Genomic DNA, 24,942 nt, shown 5'->3' with positions numbered 1-24,942 from the left:
TGGGCGCTTCCTAAGGAGGTGTTCCAGGCACATCCATCTGGGAGGAGACCCCGGGGAAGACCCAGGACTAGGTGGAGAAATTATATCTCCACACTGGCCTGGGAACGCCTCGGAATCCCCCAGTCAGAGGTGGTCAATGTGCCACGGGAAAGAGAAGTCTGCTGGAGCCGTTGCCCCCGTGACCCGAACCAGGAAAAGCGGTTGAAGATGAGAGTGATGTCTGCCAAATTCCATGCTTCTATCACAAAATGAACAATTGTTTTGCTATGCCGCCCCACTACAATCAAATGACAAGGATCCACTCAGCCGTTACATAATATACATTAACGAACAGACGAATACTATATTCCATTTGTGCTAGTAAATACCCCTAACTCTGACACACTGTAACTTTATGGGGAAGGAAAAAGAGGGGGAACATAAAGGTCTTCAATTAAAAATGGCACTCAGACAAAATTAAAATCTTTTTATTTGCCCACAACAGGCACTTACCACTGGCAAGCTATCACCCTTGTCTCCTTTGGACTGCTGTGAGAGGGAAAAAAAGTCAATTTAATACCAGACATTACTGAAGATTATGAGTTAAATTCCTTTTGATAATTTTTCAGAGCCCTATAACACTTGTCCCACATGGCCTCTCACTAAACATATGCATTTGTACTGGATTCTGAGGAGACTGTAATGTTCCCAAACATATTTAACTTCATTGATTTGCCAAAACGTACACTGTTAACAGAGTGGCACAACATATCAAACAGCATTGAGATAAGAATGGAACACACACTGGGGCGGCACAGTTGTGGGTTGATGCTTCATAACAGGAATGTTCCCAAGTTTGAACCAGGCATGTGCATGGTCATACAGTTTCTTCTCAGTCCAAAAACAAGCAGAATGAATGAAGAACAGCTGTGCATGTTCAGACACCTCAAGGACAGGGTCTGGCACCGTCAAAGAGGCAGTGAAGGATTTCAAGCACTTTGTGGCCAGATTTCCTATCAAAACTGTGCTACTGTAGATGGACAGACAGACACCACGGGGTACAACAAAAACAAATTCAAATGCCCTCTATGATCATCCCACATTCATGAGGAAAATCAGATGAGGTGTAAAACTGCCACAAATGTGAAACAAGAATCTCTCATCTGGTAGAACACGGTTCTTCGTAAGAATTTTTTCCTATAACACAATAGAGCAGGGGTCACCATTGCTGGTCCTGTAGATCACCTGCTCTGCATGTTTTCCCACTCTCCCTGCTCCACCCACTGCTAATTAAGTCAGGGGTACTAGCCAATCAATAATTAGCAGGTACACATGGACACACGCAGGGCAGCTGACCTCCAGGAGCAGAGGTGGTGACCCCTGCTTTAGAGTGGGTGAGGGAGTTCTCTGGAAAATGATGAGGGGGAAAGGGGGGGGGCGCACATGACAGACGGACGAGTACATCTACGCGAAGTAGGCGGCACCTCTCACCAGTCTCAAGCTGATTGGCTGAGAAGGCAGAGGGGCCGCCACCAAGAGGATTGAAGCTGAGGAGGAGGAAGAGCAGGAAGGAAGAGGAGGAGGAAGAGGAAGGGAGAAACCACAGCGGACCACCTCCCCATCCTGTTGGGAACCTACAGGACCCCCTATGGCTGCAGAGGGCCCATGGCCCAGCCTGAGGACCAGCGGCCTGTGTGCAGGGACCTGCTGCTGGTGACTGGCAGCCAACGATTCATCGCTGCCTGACGACTGACGGATTCAAATTAATTACAAGGTCACGAAAAGAAAGAGGGGAAAAAGAGGCAGAAACAAAGAGACAGGAGACATATAATAGCTATTAGCTTAGGCACACTGAAACCATGTGTATGTGTGTGTAAGTGAGAGCGAAACAGTGAGACAAGAGTGAGCAAGTTCAAGAGACAGCACAAGCTCAGAGCAAGTCTACAATGCACACAAAAATCTTAGGCATCCCAAAAAAGAGAATCTGTGTGTGTGTGTGTGTATATACACACACCTCTGGGTCTTGGACACACTTTGGACACTCCCAGCAACTGGGCAGGTCTTTATTCAACACTCCTTCACCCTGCACCTGCAAAGGACACATGATTAAGGGTCAAAGTTACAAGAAAACCAACTGACACCCTGATGTTTGAAGAGGAAGGTCGCAGCACAGGAAACTCTTCTAATGTGTGCCATGTGTACAGTTATTTTAAACAACTGTTTTTATTCACAGAACAGATCATTTTTAGAATCATCAAAAAAAAAAAAAAAAAAAAAAAGGAGGCAAATATAATTTTGCTTTCCATTTTTAAAAAGAACTTTTCCCCCATGGCCCTGAATGAAAACAAGGTGTGTTTCAATAATATTTTAAGATAAAATACTTATTATAATAAACTGCAATATGAAGAGTACTACTGAATTTAAAATATGGCTTTTGTCAATGTCATGAAAAGTATTTAGAAAAAAGAAAAGAAGCAGACCTGAGTTTCTAACATCAAAAAGATTAGGGTGTCGACACTGTCTAGTAAGAGCTGAAGAATAATAATAATGTCCTTGGACACAGACATGCATTGAAACTACGCCAGGCTGCCTCGAGTGGAACACAAGCCAGCAGATGCTGTCTGCTTTTAACATGGTCCATTCATGTGAACACACCGCTTTGATTTCATTACAACTTTGCATCAACATTTATGCAGTTATTAGTTCTAAAAATATTCAGCATGACAATAAAGCCGTATTTCATAGTATTACATAAACTTTGTAGTTAATCTGCAGTTCATGTGTGCAGAACCGGTAAGGGGGGTTCATACAGACCAACTACAATCAGTTACATCACTACATAGTTAATTGAAACAAGGAGCTGAAAATAATATATTATTCAAATCAAATCAATTTTATTTATATAGCACCAAATCACAACAAACAGTTGCCCCAAGGCGCTTTATATTGTAAGGCAAAGCCATACAATAATTACGGAAAAACCCCAACGGTCAAAACGACCCCCTGTGAGCAAGCACTTGGCGACAATGGGAAGGAAAAACTCCCTTTTAACAGGAAGAAACCTCCAGCAGAACCAAGCTCAGGGAGGGCCAGTCTTCTGCTGGGACTGGTTGGGGCTGAGGGAGAGAATCTGGAAAAAGACGTGCTGTGGAGGGGAGCAGAGAACAATCACTAATGATTAAATGCAGAGTGGTGCATACAGAGCAAAAAGAGAAAGAAACACACAGTGCTTCATGGGAACCCCCCAGCAGTCTAAGTCTATAGCAGCATAACTAAGGGATGGTTCAGGGTCACCTGATCCAGCCCTAACTATAAGCTTTAGCAAAAAGGAAAGTTTTATGCCTAATCTTAAAAGTAGAGAGGGTGTCTGTCTCCCTGATCCGAATTGGGAGCTGGTTCCACAGGAGAGGAGCCTGAAAGCTGAAGGCTCTGCCTCCCATTCTACTCTTAAAAACCCTAGGAACTACAAGTAAGCCTGCAGTCTGAGAGCGAAGCGTTCTATTGGGGTGATATGGTACTATGAGGTCCCTAAGATAAGATGGGACCTGATTATTCAAAACCTTATAAGTAAGAAGAAGAATTTTAAATTCTATTCTAGAATTAACAGGAAGCCAATGAAGAGAAGCCAATATGGGTGAAATATGCTCTCTCCTTCTAGTCCCTGTCAGTACTCTAGCTGCAGCATTTTGAATTAACTGAAGGCTTTTCAGGGAACTTTTAGGACAACCTGATAATAATGAATTACAGTAGTCCAGCCTAGAGGAAATAAATGCATGAATTAGTTTTTCAGCATCACTCTGAGACAAGACCTTTCTAATTTTAGAGATACTGCGCAAATGCAAAAAAGCAGTCCTACATACACTCAACAAAAATATAAACGCAACACTTTTGGTTTTGCTCCCATTTTGTATGAGATGAACTCAAAGATCTAAAACTTTTTCCACATACACAATATCATCATTTCCCTCAAATATTGTTCACAAACCAGTCAAAATCTGTGATAGTGAGCACTTCTCCTTTGCTGAGATAATCCATCCCACCTCACAAGTGTGCCATATCAAGATGCTGATTAGACACCATGATTAGTGCACAGGTGTGCCTTAGACTGCCCACAATAAAAGGCCACTCTGAAAGGTGCAGTTTTATCACACAGCACAATGCCACAGATGTCGCAAGATTTGAGGGGAGCGTGCAATTGGCATGCTGACAGCAAGAATGTCAACCAGAGCTGTTGCTCGTGTATTGAATGTTCATTTCTCTACCATAAGCCGTCTACAAAGGCGTTTCAGAGAATTTGGCAGTACATCCAACCAGCCTCACAACCGCAGACCACGTGTAACCACACCAGCCCAGGACCTCCACATCCAGCATGTTCACCTCCAAGATCGTCTGAGACCAGCCACTCGGACAGCTGCTGAAACAATCGGTTTGCATAACCAAAGAATTTTCTACACAAACTGTCAGAAACCGTCTCAGGGAAGCTCATCTGCATGCTCGTCGTCCTCATCGGGGTCTCGACCTGACTCCAGTTCGTCGTCGTAACCGACTTGAGTGGGCAAATGCTCACATTTGCTGGTGTTTGGCACGTTGGAGAGGTGTTCTCTTCACGGATGATGTGAAGGAGATGTGATGCACTGCATGAGGCAAATGGTGGTCACACCAGATACTGACTGGTATCCCCCCAAATAAAACAAAACTGCACCTTTCAGAGTGGCCTTTTATTGTGGACAGTCTAAGGCACACCTGTGCACTAATCATGGTGTCTAATCAGCATCTTGATATGGCACACCTGTGAGGTGGGATGGATTATCTCAGCAAAGGAGAAGTGCTCACTATCACAGATTTAGACTGGTTTGTGAACAATATTTGAGGGAAATGGTGATATTGTGTATGTGGAAAAAGTTTTAGATCTTTGAGTTCATCTCATACAAAATGGGAGCAAAACCAAAAGTGTTGCGTTTATATTTTTGTTGAGTATATTTGTTTAATATGCGCATTGAATGACATATCCTGATCAAAAATGACTCCAAGATTTCTCACAGTATTACTAGAGGTCAGGGTAATGCCATCCAGAGTAAGGATCTAGTTAGACACCATGTTTCTAAGATTTGTGGGGCCAAGTACAATAACTTCAGTTTTATCTGAGTTTAAAAGCAGGAAATTAGAGGTCATCCATGTCTTTATGTCTGTAAGACAATCCTGCAGTTTAGTTAATTGGTGTGTGTCCTCTGGCTTCATGGATAGATAAAGCTGGGTATCATCTGCGTAACAATGAAAATTAAGCAATGCTGTCTAATAATACTGCCTAAGGGAAGCATGTATAAAAGTGAATAAAAGCACAGAACCTTGTGGAACTCCATAATTACCTTAGTCTGTGAAGACGATTCCCCATTTACATGAACAAATTGTAATCTATTAGATAAATATGATTCAAACCACTGCAGCGCAGTGCCTTTAATACCTATAGCCATGCCTCTAATCTCTGTAATAAAATTTTATGGTCAACAGTATCAAAAGCAGCACTGAGGTCTAACAGAACAAGTACAGAGATGAGTCCACTGTCTGAGGCTATAAGATCATTTGTAACCTTCACTAATGCTGTTTCTGTACTATGATGAATTCTAAACCCTGACTGAAACTCTTCAAATAGACCATTCCTCTGCAGATGATCAGTTAGCTGTTTTACAACTACCCTTTTAAGAATTTTGAGAGAAAAGGAAGGTTGGAGATTGGCCTCTAATTAGCTAAGATAGCTGGGTCAGAGTGATGGCTTTTTAAGTAATGGTTTAATTACTGCCACCTTAAAAGCCTGTGGTACATAGCCAACTAATAAAGATAGATTGATCGTATTTAAGACCGAAGTATTAATTAATGGTAGGGCTTCCTTGAGCAGCCTGGTAGGAATGGGGTCTATAGACATGATGGTTTGGAGGAACTAACTAATGAAAATAACTCAGACAGAACAATCGGAGATGAAAGAGTCTAACCAAATACCGGCATCACTGAAAACAGCCAAAGAGAACGATATGTCTTGGGATGGTTATGAGTAATTTTTTCTCTAATAGTAAAATTGTATTAGCAAAGAAAGTCATGAAGTCATACTAGTAAAAGTTAAAGGAATACTCGGCTCAATAGAACTCTGACTCTGTCAGCCGGCGACAGTGCTGAAAAGAAACCTGGGGTTGTTCTTATTTTCTTCAATTAGTGATGAGTAGTAAGATGTGCCTAGCTTTACGGAGGGCTTTTTTATAGAAGCAACAGACTCTTTTTCCAGGCTAAGTGAAGAGCTTCTAAATTAGTGAGACGCCATTTCCTCTCCAACTTACGGGTTATCTGCTTTAAGCTGCAAGTTTGGTGAGTTATACCATGGAGTCAGACACTTCTGATTTAAGGTTCTGTTTTTCAAAGGGAGCTACAGCATCCAAGTTGTCCTCAAGAGGATATAAAACTATTGACAAGATAATCTATCTCACTCACAGAGTTTAGGGAGCTACTCTGCCCTGTGTTGGTATATGGCATTGGAGAACATAAAGAAGGAATCATGTCCTTAAACCTAGTTACAGCGCTTTCTGAAAGACTTCTACTGTAATGAAACTTATTCCCCCCCTGCTGGGTAGTCCATCAGAGTAAATGTAAATGTTATTAAGAAATGCTCAGACAGAAGGGGGTTTTCAGGGAATACTGTTAAGTCTTCAATTTCCATACCATAAGTCAGAACAAGATCTAAGGTATGATTAAAGTGGTGGGTGGACTCATTTACATTTTGAGCAATGCCAATCGAGTCTAACAATAGATTAAATGCAGTGTTGAGGCCGTCATTCTCAGCATCTGTGTGGATGTTAAAATCGCCCACTATAATTATCTTATCTGAGCTAAGCACTAAGTCAGACAAAAGGTCCGAAAATTCACAGAGAAACTCACAGTAACGACCAGGTGGACGATAGATAACAACAAATAAAACTGGTTTTTGGGACTTCCAATTTGGATGGACAAGACTAAGAGTCAAGCTTTCAAATGAATTAAAGCTCTGTCTGGGTTTTTGATTAATTAATAAGCTGGAGTGGAAGATTGCTGCTAATCCTCCGCCTCGGCCCGTGCTACGAGCATTCTACTCAGGGGTGTTGACTCATTTAAACTAACATATTCATCCTGCTGTAACCAGGTTTCTGTAAGGCAGAATAAATCAATATGTTGATCAATTATTATATCATTTACTAACAGGGACTTAGAAGAGAGAGATCTAATGTTTAATAGACCACATTAACTGTTTTAGTCTGTGGTGGAGTTGAAGGTGCTATATTATTTTTTCTTTTTGAATTTTTATGCTTAAATAGATTTTTGCTGGTTATTGGTGGTCTGGGAGCAGGCACTGTCTCTACGGGGATGGGGTAATGAGGGGGATGGCAGGGGGAGAGAAGCTGCAGAGAGTTGTGTAAGACTACAACTCTGCTTCCTGGTCCCAACCCTGGATAGTCACGGTTTGGAGGATTTAAGAAATTGGCCAGATTTCTAGAAATGAGAGCTGCTCCATCCAAAGTGGGATGGATGCCGTCTCTCCTAACAAGACCAGATTTTCCCCAGAAGCTTTGCCAATTATCTATGAAGCCCACCTCATTTTTTGGACACCACTCAGACAGCCAGCAATTCAGGGAGAACATGCGGCTAAACAATGTCACTCCGGTCCGATTGGGGAGGGCCCAGAGGAAAACTACAGAGTCCGACATTGTTTTTGCAAAGTTACACACCGATTCAATGTTAATTTTAGTGACCTCCGATTGGTGTAACCGGGGTGTCATTACTGCTGACGTGAATTACAATCTTACCAAATTACGCTTAGCCTTAGCCAGCAGTTTCACATTTCCTTCAATGTCGCCTGCTCTGGCCCCCGGAAGACAACCGACTATGGTTGCTGGTGTCGCTAACTTCACATTTCTCAAACAGAGTCGCCAATAACCAGAGTTTGATCCTCGCGGGTGTGTCGCCGAGGTGAAGAAAAACGGTTAGAAATGTGAGCGGGTTGGTGGTGTACACGAGGCTTCTGTTTAGGGACTACGCTTCCTCCTCACAGGTCACCCAGTCGGCCTGCTTTCCCGGCTGCTCGGGATCGCCGGAGGGGAACTAACGGCGGCTAAGCTACCTTGGTCCGCACCGACTACAGGGGCCTGGCTAGCTGTAGGATTTTCCAAGGTGCGGAGCCGAGTCTCCAATTCGCCCAGCCTGGCCTCCAAAGCTACGAATAAGCTACACTTATTACAAGTTACCATTACTGCTAAAGGAGGCCGAGGAATAACTAACATTTCACACCCAGAGCAGAAAAGTGCGGGAGAGACAGGAGAAGCCGCCATCCTAAACCGGCTAAGAGCTAGTAGCTGCGCTAAGCTAGCGGATTCCTAAAACACACAAAGTGAATAATGTGTAAATAATTTAGAGGTGATTCAGCAGAGGGAGTGCTTTAGTTAAGGCACGTGAAGATTACACTGTGAAACAAATCGTTATCTAGTTAACTAGATCAATCTAACTGCGCAGATTAAACAGCTAACAGATACAGCAAAACACCGCTGTGCTCCGGAACAGGAAGTGATACAATACCGCAGTGAGAGCCAACCACCAGTAGAGGCAGTCAAGTTATTCATTGGAATTATCCATTTGTTTCTATTAAAATACAAACAAAAATTAAAAACCCTAATTTACTGATCTGTGCAGTACCGTGAGACAGGCAGGATGTACTATCTGGGCGCAGGTGGAACACTCCATCAGTATGAGGGCTGGATCTCCACTCTCCTCCTGATTGGGATCCTTACAGATCTCACACACTGCAGAGAGAGGAAGGCCCGGCTGGAGGAACACAGCAACACTTAGAAAACACACCCCACTATATCCTTCTAACAAACACTAAGACTAATCCTTTTTTTTTCACAGAACCAAACAGACATGAATTTAGTTTTATCAAAAACTACCTACTATTTTCTTAAAGAACAAGAGTTGACATTCTCATTAGGAAATGCTTACAGAGAGACACTGCCGCAGCACACAGGTCTGTTTGAGTTTTCCTGGTCCTCCAAACTTCTTCATGTCTCGACAGAAGTTACACTCTCCGCACTCCTGTCTCATACAGGCCTCACAGCGTTTACACCTGAAATCAGGAACAGCATATAATCCCTGTTTCTTTCAGTGACACTAAAACCACTTCAGCACTCCAAATTTAAAGTCAATGTGCTTCACCACGTTTATTACAGACTGAACAGTCACAAATACAGATTAGAGCCTCATTACCTGACCCTGCGCCGCCTCAGCACAGACATGGAGGAAGGGGGCTTCTGTGGTCTTGGGATGATGGGAGTGGAAGCCAATTTAGGACGAGGAGGAGGAGGTGGAGGAGGAGGAGGTGGAGGAGGCTGGTACCAAGATGGCTATTGGAAAAGTAACAAACAGAAATGGTCATGGTGAAAGAAAAATAAATCCAGATAAAACCCAAATCTTTAATGAATTTTTGTTTAGTTAAAGGTTGCAGGGTTTTTGAGTGGTGTCAAGCCTGGGGCTGAAACATTTAGTTATGTTTAGAAATATGGATATTGTCCTAATGTGTCATTAAAGACACAACATGACTATTGCGAGAAAAAAAACTTTTTTTTTTCCTACTCACCAGTTGTGCGTCAACTCCTCAATTAAATATAATATAGGATTTATGTGTTTTGAACAATAAACTGAAAAACATTTTCATATTCAACTGTGAGTTCTTTGATGTATGTACAGAGGGGGATATAAAAACACACTGATAGGACGGAAAAAAAAAAATCATAAAAATACGAGACATAGCTCAACGCCAGGACAGATTCTGGGCTGAATGCCCAGTTCCCATGTGAGATACCGGATAGACATCAAGAATTAGGCCGAAAGGACGATATAAAACTATTAATGTCTTTCTCCCTTCATTCTGTCCTTCTCTCTTAATCCCACCATTACTGGCGGTGATCACTTCACCTCCAACTCCTCTGTCTGTTGGAGAAGGTGAAGAGGATTTAAATATTGAATATAACTTCATGGGCTTCCTTTTACTGAGCATATGTTGTGTGCAAACATGAAGGCTGCTGACCCTCTTTGGCCACTTGATGATGGGTTTTCCTGTGTAGGACAGTTTGGGATTGTCACTGGCGTGTTCCTTCAGCAGGGCCTGCAGAGGCAGAACAGGAAGCAGAGGTTATGAGCTTTATGGGTCCAAATTCTACACCACAGGAAAGTCTTGTTTCCAACAAATCCAGCACCGAAAGGGTCATTACAAAGTTTATTCTAAAACCTCTAAAAACTATTTGATTAGTTCAGTGATTCCCAAAACTTTCTTTTGCAGCAAAACAAGTCACCTACCATAACTTATCAGATACACCAGTTTAAATTTTAATATACCTTTAATAATACTGGGCAAAGTGAACAAAGGTCTCTTCCACATTGCATGTTATTGTTGAATGGATGAAAAAAATAGGGGTAAATCTGAGGGGGAATTTAATAGTGTGCCAGGACATCAGTGTAATTATGGCTTTGATGTTTACTAAATGGTAAACATTAGTACATAGTGCTGATGTACTATGTACATTAGTACTTAGTGCTTTACACACATTAAGGAGCTTGCCCAATGGCGCTTGGTGATTTTCCACCCTGGCAGGGATTTGAACTTTAGCCATCACCTCTCCATACTAAATGAACATCATCTTGTACTTCACACTTTGTTTCCTGTCTTAACACAGCATTCTGCCGTGAAGCCTTGCAGAAGGCGAGCGATTCTTACAAATGTTTTTGCAACAGTATGGAGCCAATTGTTGATTTGGAACAAGCTTTATGCCGGATGCAGCTTCAGATGTGCACAGAGTGGCCACAGGTGGGCGATAAACCCTAAATCTTTCTTGTGAGGCGGCAGTACTACAGCTGCACTGCTGTATGATCCAGGACCTTGCAGAGGTGTCCATTTAATTAGGCTTTGTGACCTCCCAATGTGGGAACCACTAGATCAGTTTTAACAGAAAAATTCAGTTGTCAACTGGTTTGAGAAATTAAGCAATAACTCCCAGTATTTACTATTTCAAGCATCTCCAATAAGATCTGTGGAATTTTCTTTATTTGACCGTCTCTTCTATCTCGTGACATTCTAGAGACTACCCAACTAACAAACAAACAAACAAACAAAAAAAAGTAGACAAGCTTATTCAGCTAAGAAATGAAATGCTAGTGGCACCTGCTCACAGCCACAGTGCATGTAGAGGTTATTATTTTCAGTCCTGCATGGATTCTTGTGTAAATAAAACTACTGAAGGGTTTTGATCCAATTTGGACAATTTTTTTTGGGATGACTGTGGCTGCAAAGAACAAATTGAGAGTAAATTGGTTAAAAGTTAAGGTCATGGGACAAGGTCAAAATCCAGGACAAATCTGTATATAAAGGGGATACTCAGAAGAGGTATTCTGAAGAAATGGTTAAAGATACATTATAGTTACTATTCAACACAAACATTAAACACAGTGAAAACGTGTTCATCAAGGATAAATGATTAATTTTAAACAGAAGTGATTAAAAGACAAGTCACACAGAATATATTATGGTACGACTGAATCACGCAGAAATTAACTTGTACGGCTCCGTGTCAAACATCTAAATGCAGGTGCTGTACCCCTTCTCATTTAACATTTCTTCAACACAGAGGCAGTTTGTACCTTGATATGCGTTAGGAGTGCAGGAGCGTTGTGTATCCCTGCTGGGACACATTTCTTACTGGAAGGCAGAGACTCCAGTTTGCCCAGCAGATTCCAGAGGCCCTCCATCTCTAAAGGACTCAGGTGAACTTTACCCTCAGGTCGGTCACAGTGGAGCTCTGCATCATCTTCTTCACTATCCTCTTCATCGTTAGCCTGGGAGGCATCTACATTTGACGGCTTTTTCAAACCTGGAATATTGGGACGGTAAGAAAGAAGAGAGTGGAGCGAAACGAATGGACAAGAGCGAGAGCAGAACAAGATGGACAGCCGGTGACTTGACAGTCAACACACCTGATTTAAATCAGGACATTTTAAAGACACCATCAATTAACACTGCTTCCTGTGTGTGTGTTCATACCAATGCCCAGGGAGTGTTTCTGAAACTCTGGTGTGAGATATGAGGCCTTGGTTAAGCTGAAGACGTAACGCTCCAACACGTACCAACACATCTCATAGTAGAAGGGGAATCGAAACTTCACTGGAAACCTGCAGGAAGGGGTGAAAAAAAGACAACAAGGTCATCGATTACACAAACACACACAAAAAAGTACTTCCGATTTTTAAGACACTTCCTGTTTCATTGGCACCAACCCGTGTTCGGTCTTCTATATTACATATGTTCAGTTGCATAGGGATGTTGAAACTGTGAAGGAAGTTTCCTCCAAACACCATGGAGTCCACAGGAGTGTAGACAGCATGAATCCAACCTGACAAAAGGAAAAACAATCCATAAATATATACATACATATATATTCCAACTGCATGAAAGACGCGGCAATTAAGATGCACTGTACTTTTAAAGCACCAAAAATATTCAGACAATTAAGTGCTCATCTGTCTCCATTTATTTGCTCAGTTTTCCATTTATAAGCAAGTACATTAAAAAAATGTCTACGGCCAAGTTCAACTGTTTCATATCTATTTGGAATCTGTTCCTGTTAACTGCAAACCTGAGGGAATAATTAACGTGCAGCCCTTCTTCAGCTCAACCCTCTGGCAGTCAGATACACGGTCTCCAAGAAAAATATCTCCTTGTTTTCCAGAGAGCACCCAGTTCTCATACAGCTCCAGGTTTCTGAGGGGTTGGAGGGGTCAACCAAAACACCTGAGAAAAGCACACAGAGAGCACATGAATTCTGAGCTTAAACCATGTTTCTCATTCTCAGGCAGGCAAAAATCTGACAGAGGGGTCACCCCTCAACTCACCTTGCTTCCCCTTAATATGTGGTACCAGACTGATGGTACCTCCAAAGTCTATGTGAAAGTCTGTGTAGCAGCCCTCCACACTCATCAGACAGTATCTGCAAACACACAGCAAAGTGTCAACAGAGACGGATGGACGTCAAATGGCTGAACCGGTCTCTGAACAGACATCTTGAAAAATACATCCCCATTAGCAACTGGCCAAATGGAGAAAAGAAAAAAGAACCAAGAAGAGTCTCCATTTTATTTAGTGTGTGTGTATAGATATATACATATATCTAATATATAAAGCTGACTGTGTGTGCTTATGTGTTCACTATGCACAGCCACAGTAATTAAACAATCCACACCAAACTTGTTATGGTAACTGGAGGCACCAAGGGGGAGATCAATGGGGCCCTTAGATTGAAAGCGTACGTGCGCGAACACACACACACACGGTCAGCCTTATAATTAGATCATGACCCGCTCAATGGAGCCTTATTTTCACAGTTCACGTGGTACTCAGGTCGGTAGCAAACATCACACTTTACTTACTACATAGTAGCGGCTGGCTAGGGTGGACTTTAATTACAAGCCGAACAACCAGCATGCGCGATTGAGCCAGTTACAGTGCACGTTTCATCAAATTAACGTACATGCAGGTGTACACCTGCTGTGTACGGGCATAGCAGTGATATGACATGCTATCACCTTTTTATCATCATCATTCACTTGAGTCTCATGAATGTCACAAATTGCTCCATGAAAGTTAATAATGACAACATACACAGAAGCAATGCAACTTACTACACCTTACTTAAAATGACATAAATATACAAGGACATGGCTAAACTTCATCTCTATTACCCATGCGTAGAACGGGTAACTCAGGTGGTATATATGTATTATATGGCTATAATGGTACACGCGCTCTGACTGGCTGATTTCTGGGTCTAGATAAGGGAAAATAGACTGCTACCTTGACAATTGGTCTGGATCACGTATTACATTTGCAAAATTCAAATTCCAAATTCAATTTCAGAATTTGCGACTTTGTTTACATTTTTCACGGTGCAAAATAAAACAAAACTAGAAGCGAACAAAGAAATTTTGACCGATGAAGAGGACCATTCTCAGAGTGAATTTTATTACACTGACAAGTTTGAATTGGAGGAATTAACAGCAAATGAGCTCGAAGTGGACATGCAAAATGAAGATAAACAAGATGAAAACACAGGCAATTAACTATCAGGTGTTCTCAGCCAATCAACAGCTGGAAAACACCAATTAAAAAAAAAAAAAAATCAGGTGTGACTTGAGAAAATAGATGTGGAAAAAACGCAGGGCAGGTGCTCTCCAGGAACAGGGTTGATGACCCCTCTCCCGTGCCAGAGTGTTGTCATTTATGTTATTGTTTCTATTCTTCTAATCTTTATTTTCTACCTCTGCCAACGAAGTTGGGCTGAGGTTATGATTCTGTCCCTGTTTGTCTGTTTGTTTGTCAACAGCCTGGAGCCAACAATATTTCATATATCATCATTATTATTATTACTTTTTACAGATGATTCAAAGCCTGATAGGCAAGAACTGATTCAATTTTTGAGGTCACATTTCAAAGTCAGGAAAAAGCTTGGAAAACTGAAAAAATCCCTATACTTTAACATTGAAGGAATTTTTAAAATTCATAACTGTTAAAAAAGATCAAATTTCTCTCATATTTGAGAGCATTATGTAGGATGGTAGGCTTTATCGACTGACAGTTTGATTCACATCTGATACAGATTACAGATTTTATGGCCATTTATATTTAACATTGAAAACCCCCATCTAATGAATGTTTTACATTATATCTTAATCAAACATGCCCCAATCACTCTCATATTTGAAAGTGAGGTGCAGACTGGCACTCTGTGTATATTTGATTGTAACACTGAAAAGCTCTTTTGATCTATATTTTGTATTATATCTTATCTTAGGAAAAGCCACTTCTAACAGGACTTTGACCTTGAAATTTTTTTCCAAGGTAAAAATTTTTCAGAATTGGAAACTAGTGTTGGTGGAGGTTTGCGCTCTACGAGCACGCTGCTCTAGTATTACTTTATTTTTCCTGGGTATTGATATTGAGTTTGAATTCTCGTTTTTGGCACTTTAACATTTCCCATAATCTCCCTGGTGGCCCCCTGCACTTCCCAGAATGCACAGCTGCGCCAACAGAGTTCCGCTATCTCACAGCCCATATAAACAATGGCAAAGCGAGGATGTAGATGGCACTGATCCAGCGAGTTCACAGGAAATTATGATTGACATGTTCTCCCAAGTTGAGAGGGTTATCTAGAAGAGGTGTAGCACCTGTGATGGACCTCTGCTGTTCCCCGATGTTGTCTTATTGTCCATACTTTACATCACGAGGTTTGTTTACACTGTGAGTTCTGAGCTCCTGACACAGGAACTCTGCTGAAACCGACCTCTCACGTAAGTCACGGACTGCGAGACGGCGCAAGATTCGAAACAGCGAATGGTAACAACGCTATGCAATTCATGTGCAATAGTCATAAAAGTACCCAAAAACCAAGACTGCCCAGTGCCCACACAGTGCAAGACCTGAACCAAACACCATAGTGCTGCATCAACAAGCAAACTTAAAAACAAAGAAAAACAAACCCTTACTTCTGAACTTTGGGATACTGCATGTCATTTATAGAGTTAGTTGAATCCGTCTGTCTCTCCTTCAGGTGACGAGGCCACATGTTGTCCACCCAGTCAATGAGATCCACCTACAAATTAAGAAAATTAAAAGTGGTCTGAACTTTTATTTGGAAATACACTGACTGGGCACCGTTAGGTGGAAGGATGTAACTAATGAAGACTTTACAGAAGTCGATACGTGTTGAAAAAACACAAAACTATAGAAAATCTGATAAATACTAATGCACCATTTCCTTGTTAATTTCTCCTCTTTGTCACTAACAGGAAGAACGTTGATGATTTCACAGGACCTCGAGAGCGCAGTGATCTAGGGTTCGTCACCTTTGACCTCTCAGCTGATATCCTTTCCAATAATATTTGATAATGGTAGTACTCTGTGCACACTATAGCCATGTCTTCCAAATGGCTGTTTATTCTTAATAAATATAAAGTGACTGTCAAACTATAGTACATATTGTTGTAATCTGAAATATATGTGATTGCTGACCTTTTGCTGAAGTCTGTTCTATCTGGTTGCTTACAGCTTATTAAATACGGCGTGTCCAGAAAGTATTCACAGCGCTGCATTATTTCCACATTTTATTATGTTACAGCCTTATTCCAAAAATGGACGAACTTCATTTTTTTCCTCAAAATTCTTCACACAATACCCCATAATGACAATGTGAATTTTTTTTTTTTTTAAGAATTTTGCAAATTTATTCTGGGTGCACTTTATGTTAATCTTCACTTCTGAGTGAAGTTGTACTCTCCTGCAAGTTTTATTGGTGTATTATCAAGTTTGTTTTTGTGAATTAGCTGCTGCAGAACTAATGTCTTGTTAAGTGTTTGTTTTTTCTGGATTTGCCTTAATTAAACATACATTTGCAGCCAATCTTTGACTGGAACGTCAAACAGCTGTTTCTCTATCTCTCTGCTGAGTACAGCACAAAGAATAATGTGAGTAACAATCACCATTGAGTTTGATAGAGATGGGTTTAACTGACGACAATGTTCTTGTGCATGGCTTACAATGAAGTAAATAGGGGGAAAACTTGTTTCATAATTTAATTTTATTTATTTTTTATTATTTGTAAAGTAATATTGTCATAACTGAAGAATAAATACATTCCAGAATTTTCTTGGATTACTATAAATATTCCTTAAAGGAATTAATGGTTCTTTACGCAAATGAATATTTATTGCCTAGCTAAAAGCATGTGTGTGTGTGTGTGTGGTGTGTGGTGTTGTGTGTGTGTGTGTGGTGTGTGTGTGGTGTGTGTGTGTGTGTGTTGTGGTGTGTGTGTGTGTGGGTGTGTGTGTGGTTGTGTGTGTGTGTGTGTGTGTGTCAGCCTCTGAACCTGGTGCTGTGGGATAAGATTGTTCGACGAGGTGAAAGCATGACCCTGCACCTTAAGGACATGAAGTCCAAATACTTCTTCTTTGATGATGGGAACGGACTCAGGTCAGACAGTTTTCACTGTATGTAAAATGTTGCTGGATCTGAAATCAAAGTGGGGACACAGTACTTTCATAACTTTCAGATTGTGATTTTAATTTAACTCCAGAATAAGTAAATGTTAACATGTAACAAAGTTATAGTTGATCTGTTCTTGGCGTTTATGAATGGGTTAAATGCATAACACTGGTTCTAGGGGTAACTTCCTGCTGTTAGAGTGGAGGAAAACAATTAATTCATTTTTAATCTTTATAACCTCAAAAAAAAGTCTATATCCTGATTCCTGTCCGTTGTATTTGTAGACTTTCACTTCACAGTGCACTCCTCCGGTCAGCAGATGGCACTAGCATAATAAAACATTGAGTTGCTTACATGCTGCCACTATGCAAAGCTTACTTGGCCAAACTCCATATTGGTACAGTGGCGACTGTAGACAAATGTTCACTGAAGCTCAAATTTATAATCCATTTTGGAACAAAGAGAATTCAGTTGTAACACTGAGGTGAAATGTTCTGGCAGCAAAAACAAACACAGAATGTTTGCTCAAACATCACAGCGACTTCAGCCTGAAGTTTGCATTTTATTCGAGTCACATTGTGACACTAAAATAGCCATGTGCAAGGAAGTTGTCATTTGTTCCAGATGTAAAGTTAAATTACTGGAAACATGATATGCCTCCTTATTGCCATAAGGTGTTCCTGCACAGACACACAGCTGACAGGTTACAAATGCTGGACATTACATTGGTAGAGAAATATGAAAACAGATGCATTATGTTTAATGGCTTAAGAAAGTACAGAAGCTTTGGTTTATATACAGGTGAACTTCGTTAACTTGCACAAATTGGGGTCCACACACAGAGGTCAATATACACTCAACAAAAATATAAATGCAACACTTTTGGTTTTGCTCCCATTTTGTATGAGATGAACTCAAAGATCTAAAACTTTTTCCACATACACAATATCACCATTTCCCTCAAATATTGTTCACAAACCAGTCTAAATCTGTGATAGTGAGCACTTCTCCTTTGCTGAGATAATCCATCCCACCTCACAGGTGTGCCATATCAAGATGCTGATTAGACACCATGATTAGTGCACAGGTGTGCCTTAGACTGTCCACAATAAAAGGCCACTCTAAAAGGTGCAGTTTTATCACACACAAATGCCACAGATGTCGCAAGATTTGAGGGAGCGTACAATTGGCATGCTGACAGCAGGAAAGTCAACCAGAGCTCTTGCTCGTGTATTGAATGTTCATTTCTCTACCATAAGCCGTCTCCAAAGGCGTTTCAGAGAATTTGGCAGTACATCCAACCAGCTCCTCACAACCGCAGACCACGTGTAACCACACCAGCCCAGGACCTCCACATCCAGCATGTTCACCTCCAAGATCGTCTAAGACCAGCCACTCGGACAGCTGCTGAAACAATCGGTTTGCATAACCAAAGAATTTCTGCACAAACTATCAGAAACCGTCTCAGGGAAGCTCATCTGCATGCTCGTCGTCCTCGTCGGGGTCTCGACCTGACTCCAGTTTGTCGTTGTAACCGACTTGAGTGGGCAAATGCTCACATTCCCTGGCGTTTGGCACGTTGGAGAGGTGTTCTCTTCATGGATGATGCGAAGGAGATGTGTTGCACTGCATGAGGCAAATGGTGGTCACACCAGATACTGACTGGTATCCCCCCCCCCCCAATAAAACAAAACTGCACCTTTCAGAGTGGCCTTTTATTGTGGGCAGTCTAAGGCACACCTGTGCACTAATCATGGTGTCTAATCAGCATCTTGATATGGCACACCTGTGAGGTGGGATGGATTATCTCAGCAAAGGAGAAGTGCTCACTATCACAGATTTAGACTGGTTTGTGAACAATATTTGAGGGAAATGGTGATATTGTGTATGTGGAAAAAGTTTTAGATCTTTGAGTTCATCTCATACAAAATGGGAGCAAAACCAAGTGTTGCGTTTATATTTTTGTTGAGTATAGTTCTCATATTAACCTCTGTGGGTCCACAAAATTGGACAGTGAGTTAATGAGGTTGACCAAAAAAAAAAAAATATCAGCTTACCATGCCATGTTACAGTAGTTTTGACCATTTGAAGCGTGATTCCTTCCTGGATGACTTCACCTGGAGTGCATTCAGGATGATCTTCCTTCTCAAGTTGCTGCAGGTCAGTGATGAGGACAATTGTAACATTTTTGGATATTACCGTGTGGTAGGTGCATGTATAAATTCCAGCCAAATCTGAACTAGCAGGAAGGCTCTAAAAGGAAAATCACATCCAGAATCATCTGCACTGAAGATCCCTTGAGAAAAAAAAAGGTCAAATTAAAGACTTGTACGGTAGTTAAAATTATCAGGTTCCACTAATCAGCCATGAGTAAAGCAGACACGCAGGTTAATGAGGTTTGTCTGTACAAGGTTAGTCCCATCTCCGTTTGACATCCATGAGTGTAAATAAAACTTCATGTCTGTCTTCTTCAGGGCCAACAAGAACATCACTTTAACGCTGTCATGGAATGTGGTTCCCAACGCAGGAATACTCCCTCTAGTGGTCGGAACAGGACACATCAGCCTTCCTTTCCCAGACACATACGAGAGCGCCAAAAGTTACTAGACCCAAGCAAAAGTCCCAACACACACACCTTTCAAACTCTGTGTTCTGCCCCTTAGTTCATTTGTGACATTTTAATTTGTGATAAAATGTGAGATTGGAACACCTGTGCCTTTGTGGGATTTTGTTTTCTTTTACCAGTGTCGCATGATGTGAAAATGTGCTGCATCTAAATCACAATGAAAATATTTTGCTGTGTCCTGTGTCTGAGATTAGTCTTTTGTGTGTAAGAGAGGGAGTTGAATCCAAATGAGTTTGGAGATTTGTTTTGATCTTTGCGGAGGGGACAATGAGGAGTTAGATTGACTGGAATTAAATGAGGCACTTGCAGGTGTGTGCCTTATGCTGTTATGCATAGTCTGTCACATAACTGAAAAGGGAAAAAAAAAAAATCTTAAATCTTAAGCATTTAGGCAAACTGTTGTTGCAGTTAGTAACTCAGCAGGCAGGTGTTTGCAAATGTTTTTAAACACACAACCTTTAGTAAATCAGGCCCTGTATGACATCCTGTGCAGATGATGAAGCTACCTTTTCTGTCCAATTTACATTCTAAGTGTGACTCTGTGCACCTTAAGTGATATTTACACATACGCACATTTAGTGCATTAGATTCCTGTCGTGTAAATCTTGCACCCCCCCCTCCTCCATTTATACAGAAACAGCAGCACGCACTACTCACTGCACAGCTGTGGGAATTTTTTCAAGATGGTGGATGGTAGCAACTTATCAGAAATTCCTCCATAAATCACATGCAAATACAAGAAAATGCCTTTTGCCAAGAATGTGGTCATATTAAGATCCACATACGAGTACATCAGTTTCCTCACAAAGCTGTTAAATCCATTAAGAGGCTGCAACTGCTGTTTGTCAGCTTGATGCAGAGGAGGGAGGGAGGGGCCAAGGAGGGAAATTGGATTGTTGGTCCTGCAATTGAAGCTAGTGCAACATCTTGTGGCAGGGAAGGAAAAAAAAAAAACAACAAAAAAAAAAAACACAAAAAACATCTATAGCCTCTTTAACATAGGAAAAAGTGTTTTTTTTTTTTTTTTTCCAAGATTTTTTTGGGGTTTATCCAAACATGACAAACATGTCAGCCAATCACACTGCACACACATACAGCATTGTCAGAACTACGCCACCCTATAAGGATGAAAAAATGTTTAAATAAATGCATTCAATGCATCTTTTATTAGATTTTCTAATATGGCTTTAAAGAAAAATACACTAACCCAAGATAACACAAATTCATACTTCTGTCATTATTATATTTAACATGTTCTCACACTTTCGCATACAGAGGTTTAGTCATGATGTTCCGAATGTCATACATTCACCTTTTTGATACAAATGAATCGACAGTTCCACTGAAAAGACAAGTAAAAATGTGCGTGAAAAACGTGATTCCAGAGTTGTTGGCTCCCAGCACAGGTGGTATATTATTCTAACAGTCTGTTAATCCAGGCGTTGGATGAACTTTCCTCCATCATACAGTAGAGGGTGATGTGGGACAGGTCAGAGATGAAGGCATCACAAGCTCGCCTGCTGATGTTCTTACAGCCCCTCAGGTCCAGCAAAGTCAGTGATGGCAGACGCTTCAGGTAAGACAGACTAACATCTGTCAGGTTGTTACACCCTGGACGGAGACAGGAGGGAGAAATAACAGCAGCTTTATTTTGGACACTGCACTCATTCTGTTCATGATGTAAAAAAAAAGGTTACAAAAGCATGAAGCAGTAATTAAGATGCGTTATGATGAAGTGGCTGTACAACTCCTCACTCAGGAGGTGGAGTAACAAGAAGACGGGACGGGAAGGAGAGGAGCAGTAATAACCAGTAAGCCAGTTGCGCGCAGTGTTTCTTGTATTTGTATTTGCAAGCTGGAACCTCAATTTCCCTGAGGGAGTCTTCCCAAGGGATTAATAAACTTGTATCTAATCTAAAAGCAGCACCAAACCCACCTGCCAGTGTGAGCTCAGTCAGGTTGTTGCGTGTGTGAGTCCCAGCTGCTGCCAGCAGGGTGATGGAGGAGTCGGTGATGTCCTTGCAGTGAGCCAGATCCAGCCTCTCCAGCTGGGGCATGTGGCGCTGCAGCAGCTTTAGCGTGGAGTCACTGACGTCCAGACCGGACAGACGCAACGTCACCATGTTCCTCAGCCGGCTGCGAGACAACTCTGAATCTACCGGGAGACAGCGAGCGTTAATCATGCCATTCTTTCAGGAAAGAAGCACAAACTTTAGCTTCAATGTATAATTTAAATGTTTATTTGTTCCCTTAATCCTCCCAGGTCCTTTGGCTGATTTACAACAAACATGGTGTGAGGATGAAGGTTGACCCCATAATTACCATTAAAGTGTTTATTTGGACGAAGGTCGGCATGAACAAAATTGACTTTCACTCCAATGTTTACCAGTTTTAAAAGTGAGATATCTGCCAAAGGGCAATTACTGGGATCAAAGGTCGATTTATTTATTTTTATTTTTGGATCATTTGATTTGAACCCAATGTAGAACACATTGAGGTGGATTTGAGAATTACCCTGTCAAGGTCAATCATTTGGGTGAAGGCCAAAGTCATTGTGATCGAATGTCAGACTGCTGTAGCCCTGACTGTGCTCCTGTCTATGGGTACCATTACTTAGTTTAAATAAACGCTTGAATATGAGAAAAACTCGAAGCACACTAACATTTGGTTCCAAACAAAAAGCTGTCTACAGACATGTAATCACAAGTCAACTCAGCTGTTTAATGTGTTTAAAAGCCATGTTTAAATGTTCAGTCACAACCACATTTGCATATCAAGGTGAGGAATCCTTGATTAACTATGACCAGCTACTGACCGGGAGGGATGATGATGTCTTTAATCTGATCGTCGGTCACGCCTTCACACCAACGCAGGTCCAGCAGTCGTAGGTAAGGCAGTGTAGGAGAGATGAATGCTGAAATACAGGACCAGGGTAGACCTGCTACCCTCAACTCCCTCAGACCTAGAGACACGATGTACAACATAAAGGTGACCAGATTCCTTTAAACAAACTCTGGAATACTTCAAGTCATATTGACTGCCAAGTCAGTATGTCATTAAAATCAAATGATTTAACAATGAATTTTTTATTTTATTTTTTATTAAAAGGGTCAGTCCCCACTGTAACCACCTCCTGTCTGCTCGTCCTCACTCACCTTGTGTCACTCCTGGTGCGTGTACTACGAAGCGGGGTTACTGGCTTATCAGGGTAACTTTGGGAGTAAGTTGATGACGTGTGGAGTAACTTCCCGGTTAACCCGTACTACGAAAGGTGGATAGGTTTTGATCGAGTTATTCTGCCATGGCAATTTATGCTGTGTGCCAAACCTGCTCCAAGCAGGTTATGTTCTAGGTTAGCTTGAGGTTTTCGCTTAACCACTCCCTTTATAAGTACCGTCCATCCACCTTCAATCACCCCGAAGACAATGCCGGCCTACCTGGATGATCCGTTTGATATTGGGGCACAAATTGTGAGGGGCTCTCTTCACAGGGCGAGGGTTTTTAAAGACCGCCAGAATCCGCTGACATACCCGGACGATATTCTCTATGAAAGATAGATTCTCAGCTGAGGGAATTCGTTATCTTTGTCAGATGATTGGGCCAGAAGTCTGTAACATCACCCATCGTACACTGTAAAAAAAAAAAAGACTGTTTTTACAGGAAAATTGGCAGCTGTGGTTACCAGGGAATTCCTGTAAAAAATACAGCAGTTAAATGTACAAAAAAGAGAGCTCTTGTTTGTAGATTTAACAGTTCTTTTAATGTGAGTCAGCCGTGGTTCATTCACTGTAAATCCATATACATATATGTCTGTAATGTTATCTACTGTGCTGCTGTATGTTTTACAGGAATTCCCTGGTAACCACAGCTGCCAGCGTTTTCCTGTAAAAACAAGTCATTTTTTACAGTGTAGCAATGCCCCGATGATCGAGCAGATAATGTGCCTTGTGCCTATTTTGCCAGTGGACAATTTATATTCTATCGGTGATGCTGAACATCTGAGCAAGAATACTGTATATCGTATGATTCGCAAGGTAGTACTCGCTCTATCTAAACTGTTGGATGCATTTGTCGTTTTCCCTGGCCATTTATCCGCAATGCAAATCAAAGAAGGGTTTTATGGAATCGCGAGTAAACTAATATCAACATAGGTCTAATGCATGTCCATTAATTAGGCGAAGTGGGGCTTATCAAGCTATGAATATAAACCTACCGTTCTGAAGGATGTTTTTATTTCATCTTCACCTGCTGCCAGGTGCGTTTGGCACTGCTATTGCATCTGAAATATTGACAAGATTAGGAATAGCAATCATACAGTCAAGGTAGCCTATTTAGGAAACATTAAATTAACCTAACATTTATTAGTAGGCCTATGCCCACTTCTGAATCGTGTTGCATCTCGGCGTAATTAATGAAAGGAGGTCATTTTTTACACATATTAGACATTCCACAGGTTAATCATCTGTAACAGATTTGGGGAACAATTGAATTGTACGTACACATTTACCTGATCAGCAATACGTTGCCAACAAGCCTGTCTTGCTTTATTGGCAGACGATGTGTTCGATTTCCCCCTTAACATTAATTTAAATTCCTCGTAGCGCCGCATAATAATTGTGCATTCTTCGGTAAAGTAAGGTGATCGCGCCATCATTGAAAAATGGTGACGTGTGCTGCAACCCACCCCTTTTATGTGAACACGCACAAACTCCAATTAGGTTAACACAGGTTCAACAAATCAACATCTTATTCAGCATCGTAGTACCGATTAACACCACTTGAGAAAACCAGGTTTTGTCAACCCTGGTTTAAGAGGTTGACCCTGGGTTACATCTGAGTAAGTTAACCCCGCTTCGTAGTACAGGCCCCTGTACTTAAAAGATAGACTAAACTATTTATTTTCTTCCCTTTCCCACTTAAATTCTTTGCTGTCCTTACTTTTCAAAAAGACAAGCACAAAACCAAAAGCCAGTCATAAAGCAGAAGGTCTGAAAGACGACAGATGCGTTGTGTGCTAAGGAGCTACGTTTCATGTCGAGTGTCATTTTAGTGCCACCAAAAGATTAAACCTTGTACACTGCCTGCATGAGGGAAAACATCCCAGACCCATATCTTGCACCACAGCTGCCATGTCCATCTAGAGGATAGAGGCACCACCTAGTTTCCCCACACACAACATGAGTGGAACGCAGCAAAAAAAAAGAAAAATGATCTAACTGACATCATATCGGCAACGCTAAATCACTAA

The 24,942-nt window shown here is 41.3% G+C and overlaps 3 protein-coding genes and 1 pseudogene across 5 annotated transcripts in view; 1 reads left to right on the top strand and 3 right to left on the bottom strand.

The window, feature by feature from the left end:
• LOC117525672 (lysine-specific demethylase 2A-like) overlaps nucleotides 1-12,206 on the bottom strand; it is a 29,207-nt gene extending 17,001 nt beyond the window's left edge. For all 3 annotated transcript variants that reach the window (XM_034187593.1, XM_034187594.1, XM_034187595.1), the window contains exons 1-9: nucleotides 12,080-12,206; nucleotides 11,680-11,909; nucleotides 10,073-10,150; nucleotides 9,253-9,389; nucleotides 8,989-9,112; nucleotides 8,686-8,814; nucleotides 1,994-2,068; nucleotides 1,471-1,728; nucleotides 493-528 (exon numbers count right to left, since the gene is read on the bottom strand). In XM_034187593.1, coding sequence (XP_034043484.1) covers nucleotides 493-528; nucleotides 1,471-1,728; nucleotides 1,994-2,068; nucleotides 8,686-8,814; nucleotides 8,989-9,112; nucleotides 9,253-9,389; nucleotides 10,073-10,150; nucleotides 11,680-11,909; nucleotides 12,080-12,170 — 1,158 coding nt within the window. In that variant the 5' untranslated portion in view covers nucleotides 12,171-12,206. The remainder of the gene's footprint in view (nucleotides 1-492; nucleotides 529-1,470; nucleotides 1,729-1,993; nucleotides 2,069-8,685; nucleotides 8,815-8,988; nucleotides 9,113-9,252; nucleotides 9,390-10,072; nucleotides 10,151-11,679; nucleotides 11,910-12,079) is intronic.
• A 25-nt stretch (nucleotides 12,207-12,231) lies between these two features.
• Nucleotides 12,232-15,842, bottom strand: LOC117526636 (lysine-specific demethylase 2A-like). The gene is given in 8 exon segments (XM_034188687.1): nucleotides 12,232-12,428; nucleotides 12,672-12,795; nucleotides 12,797-12,826; nucleotides 12,928-12,960; nucleotides 12,962-13,022; nucleotides 15,574-15,680; nucleotides 15,732-15,762; nucleotides 15,832-15,842. Coding segments are annotated over 8 exon segments (579 nt in total). The 3' UTR covers nucleotides 12,232-12,246.
• Nucleotides 15,843-15,862: 20 nt separating this feature from the next.
• LOC117526635 (signal peptidase complex subunit 3-like) lies at nucleotides 15,863-19,780 on the top strand (the record flags this gene model as incomplete). The annotated part of the gene is made up of 4 exons (XM_034188686.1): nucleotides 15,863-15,950; nucleotides 16,475-16,551; nucleotides 16,944-17,056; nucleotides 19,543-19,780. Coding segments are annotated over 4 exons (411 nt in total), but the record flags the coding sequence as incomplete, so codon positions are not given.
• A 1,046-nt stretch (nucleotides 19,781-20,826) lies between these two features.
• LOC117526633 overlaps nucleotides 20,827-24,942 on the bottom strand; it is a 37,655-nt pseudogene continuing 33,539 nt past the window's right edge.

This window comes from Thalassophryne amazonica, chromosome 15, assembly GCF_902500255.1.
Source record: "Thalassophryne amazonica chromosome 15, fThaAma1.1, whole genome shotgun sequence".
Taxonomy (NCBI): Eukaryota; Metazoa; Chordata; class Actinopteri; order Batrachoidiformes; family Batrachoididae; genus Thalassophryne; species Thalassophryne amazonica.
The sequence above is the reverse complement of the archived record's forward strand: the minus strand, read 5'-3'. Positions and strand labels throughout refer to the sequence as shown.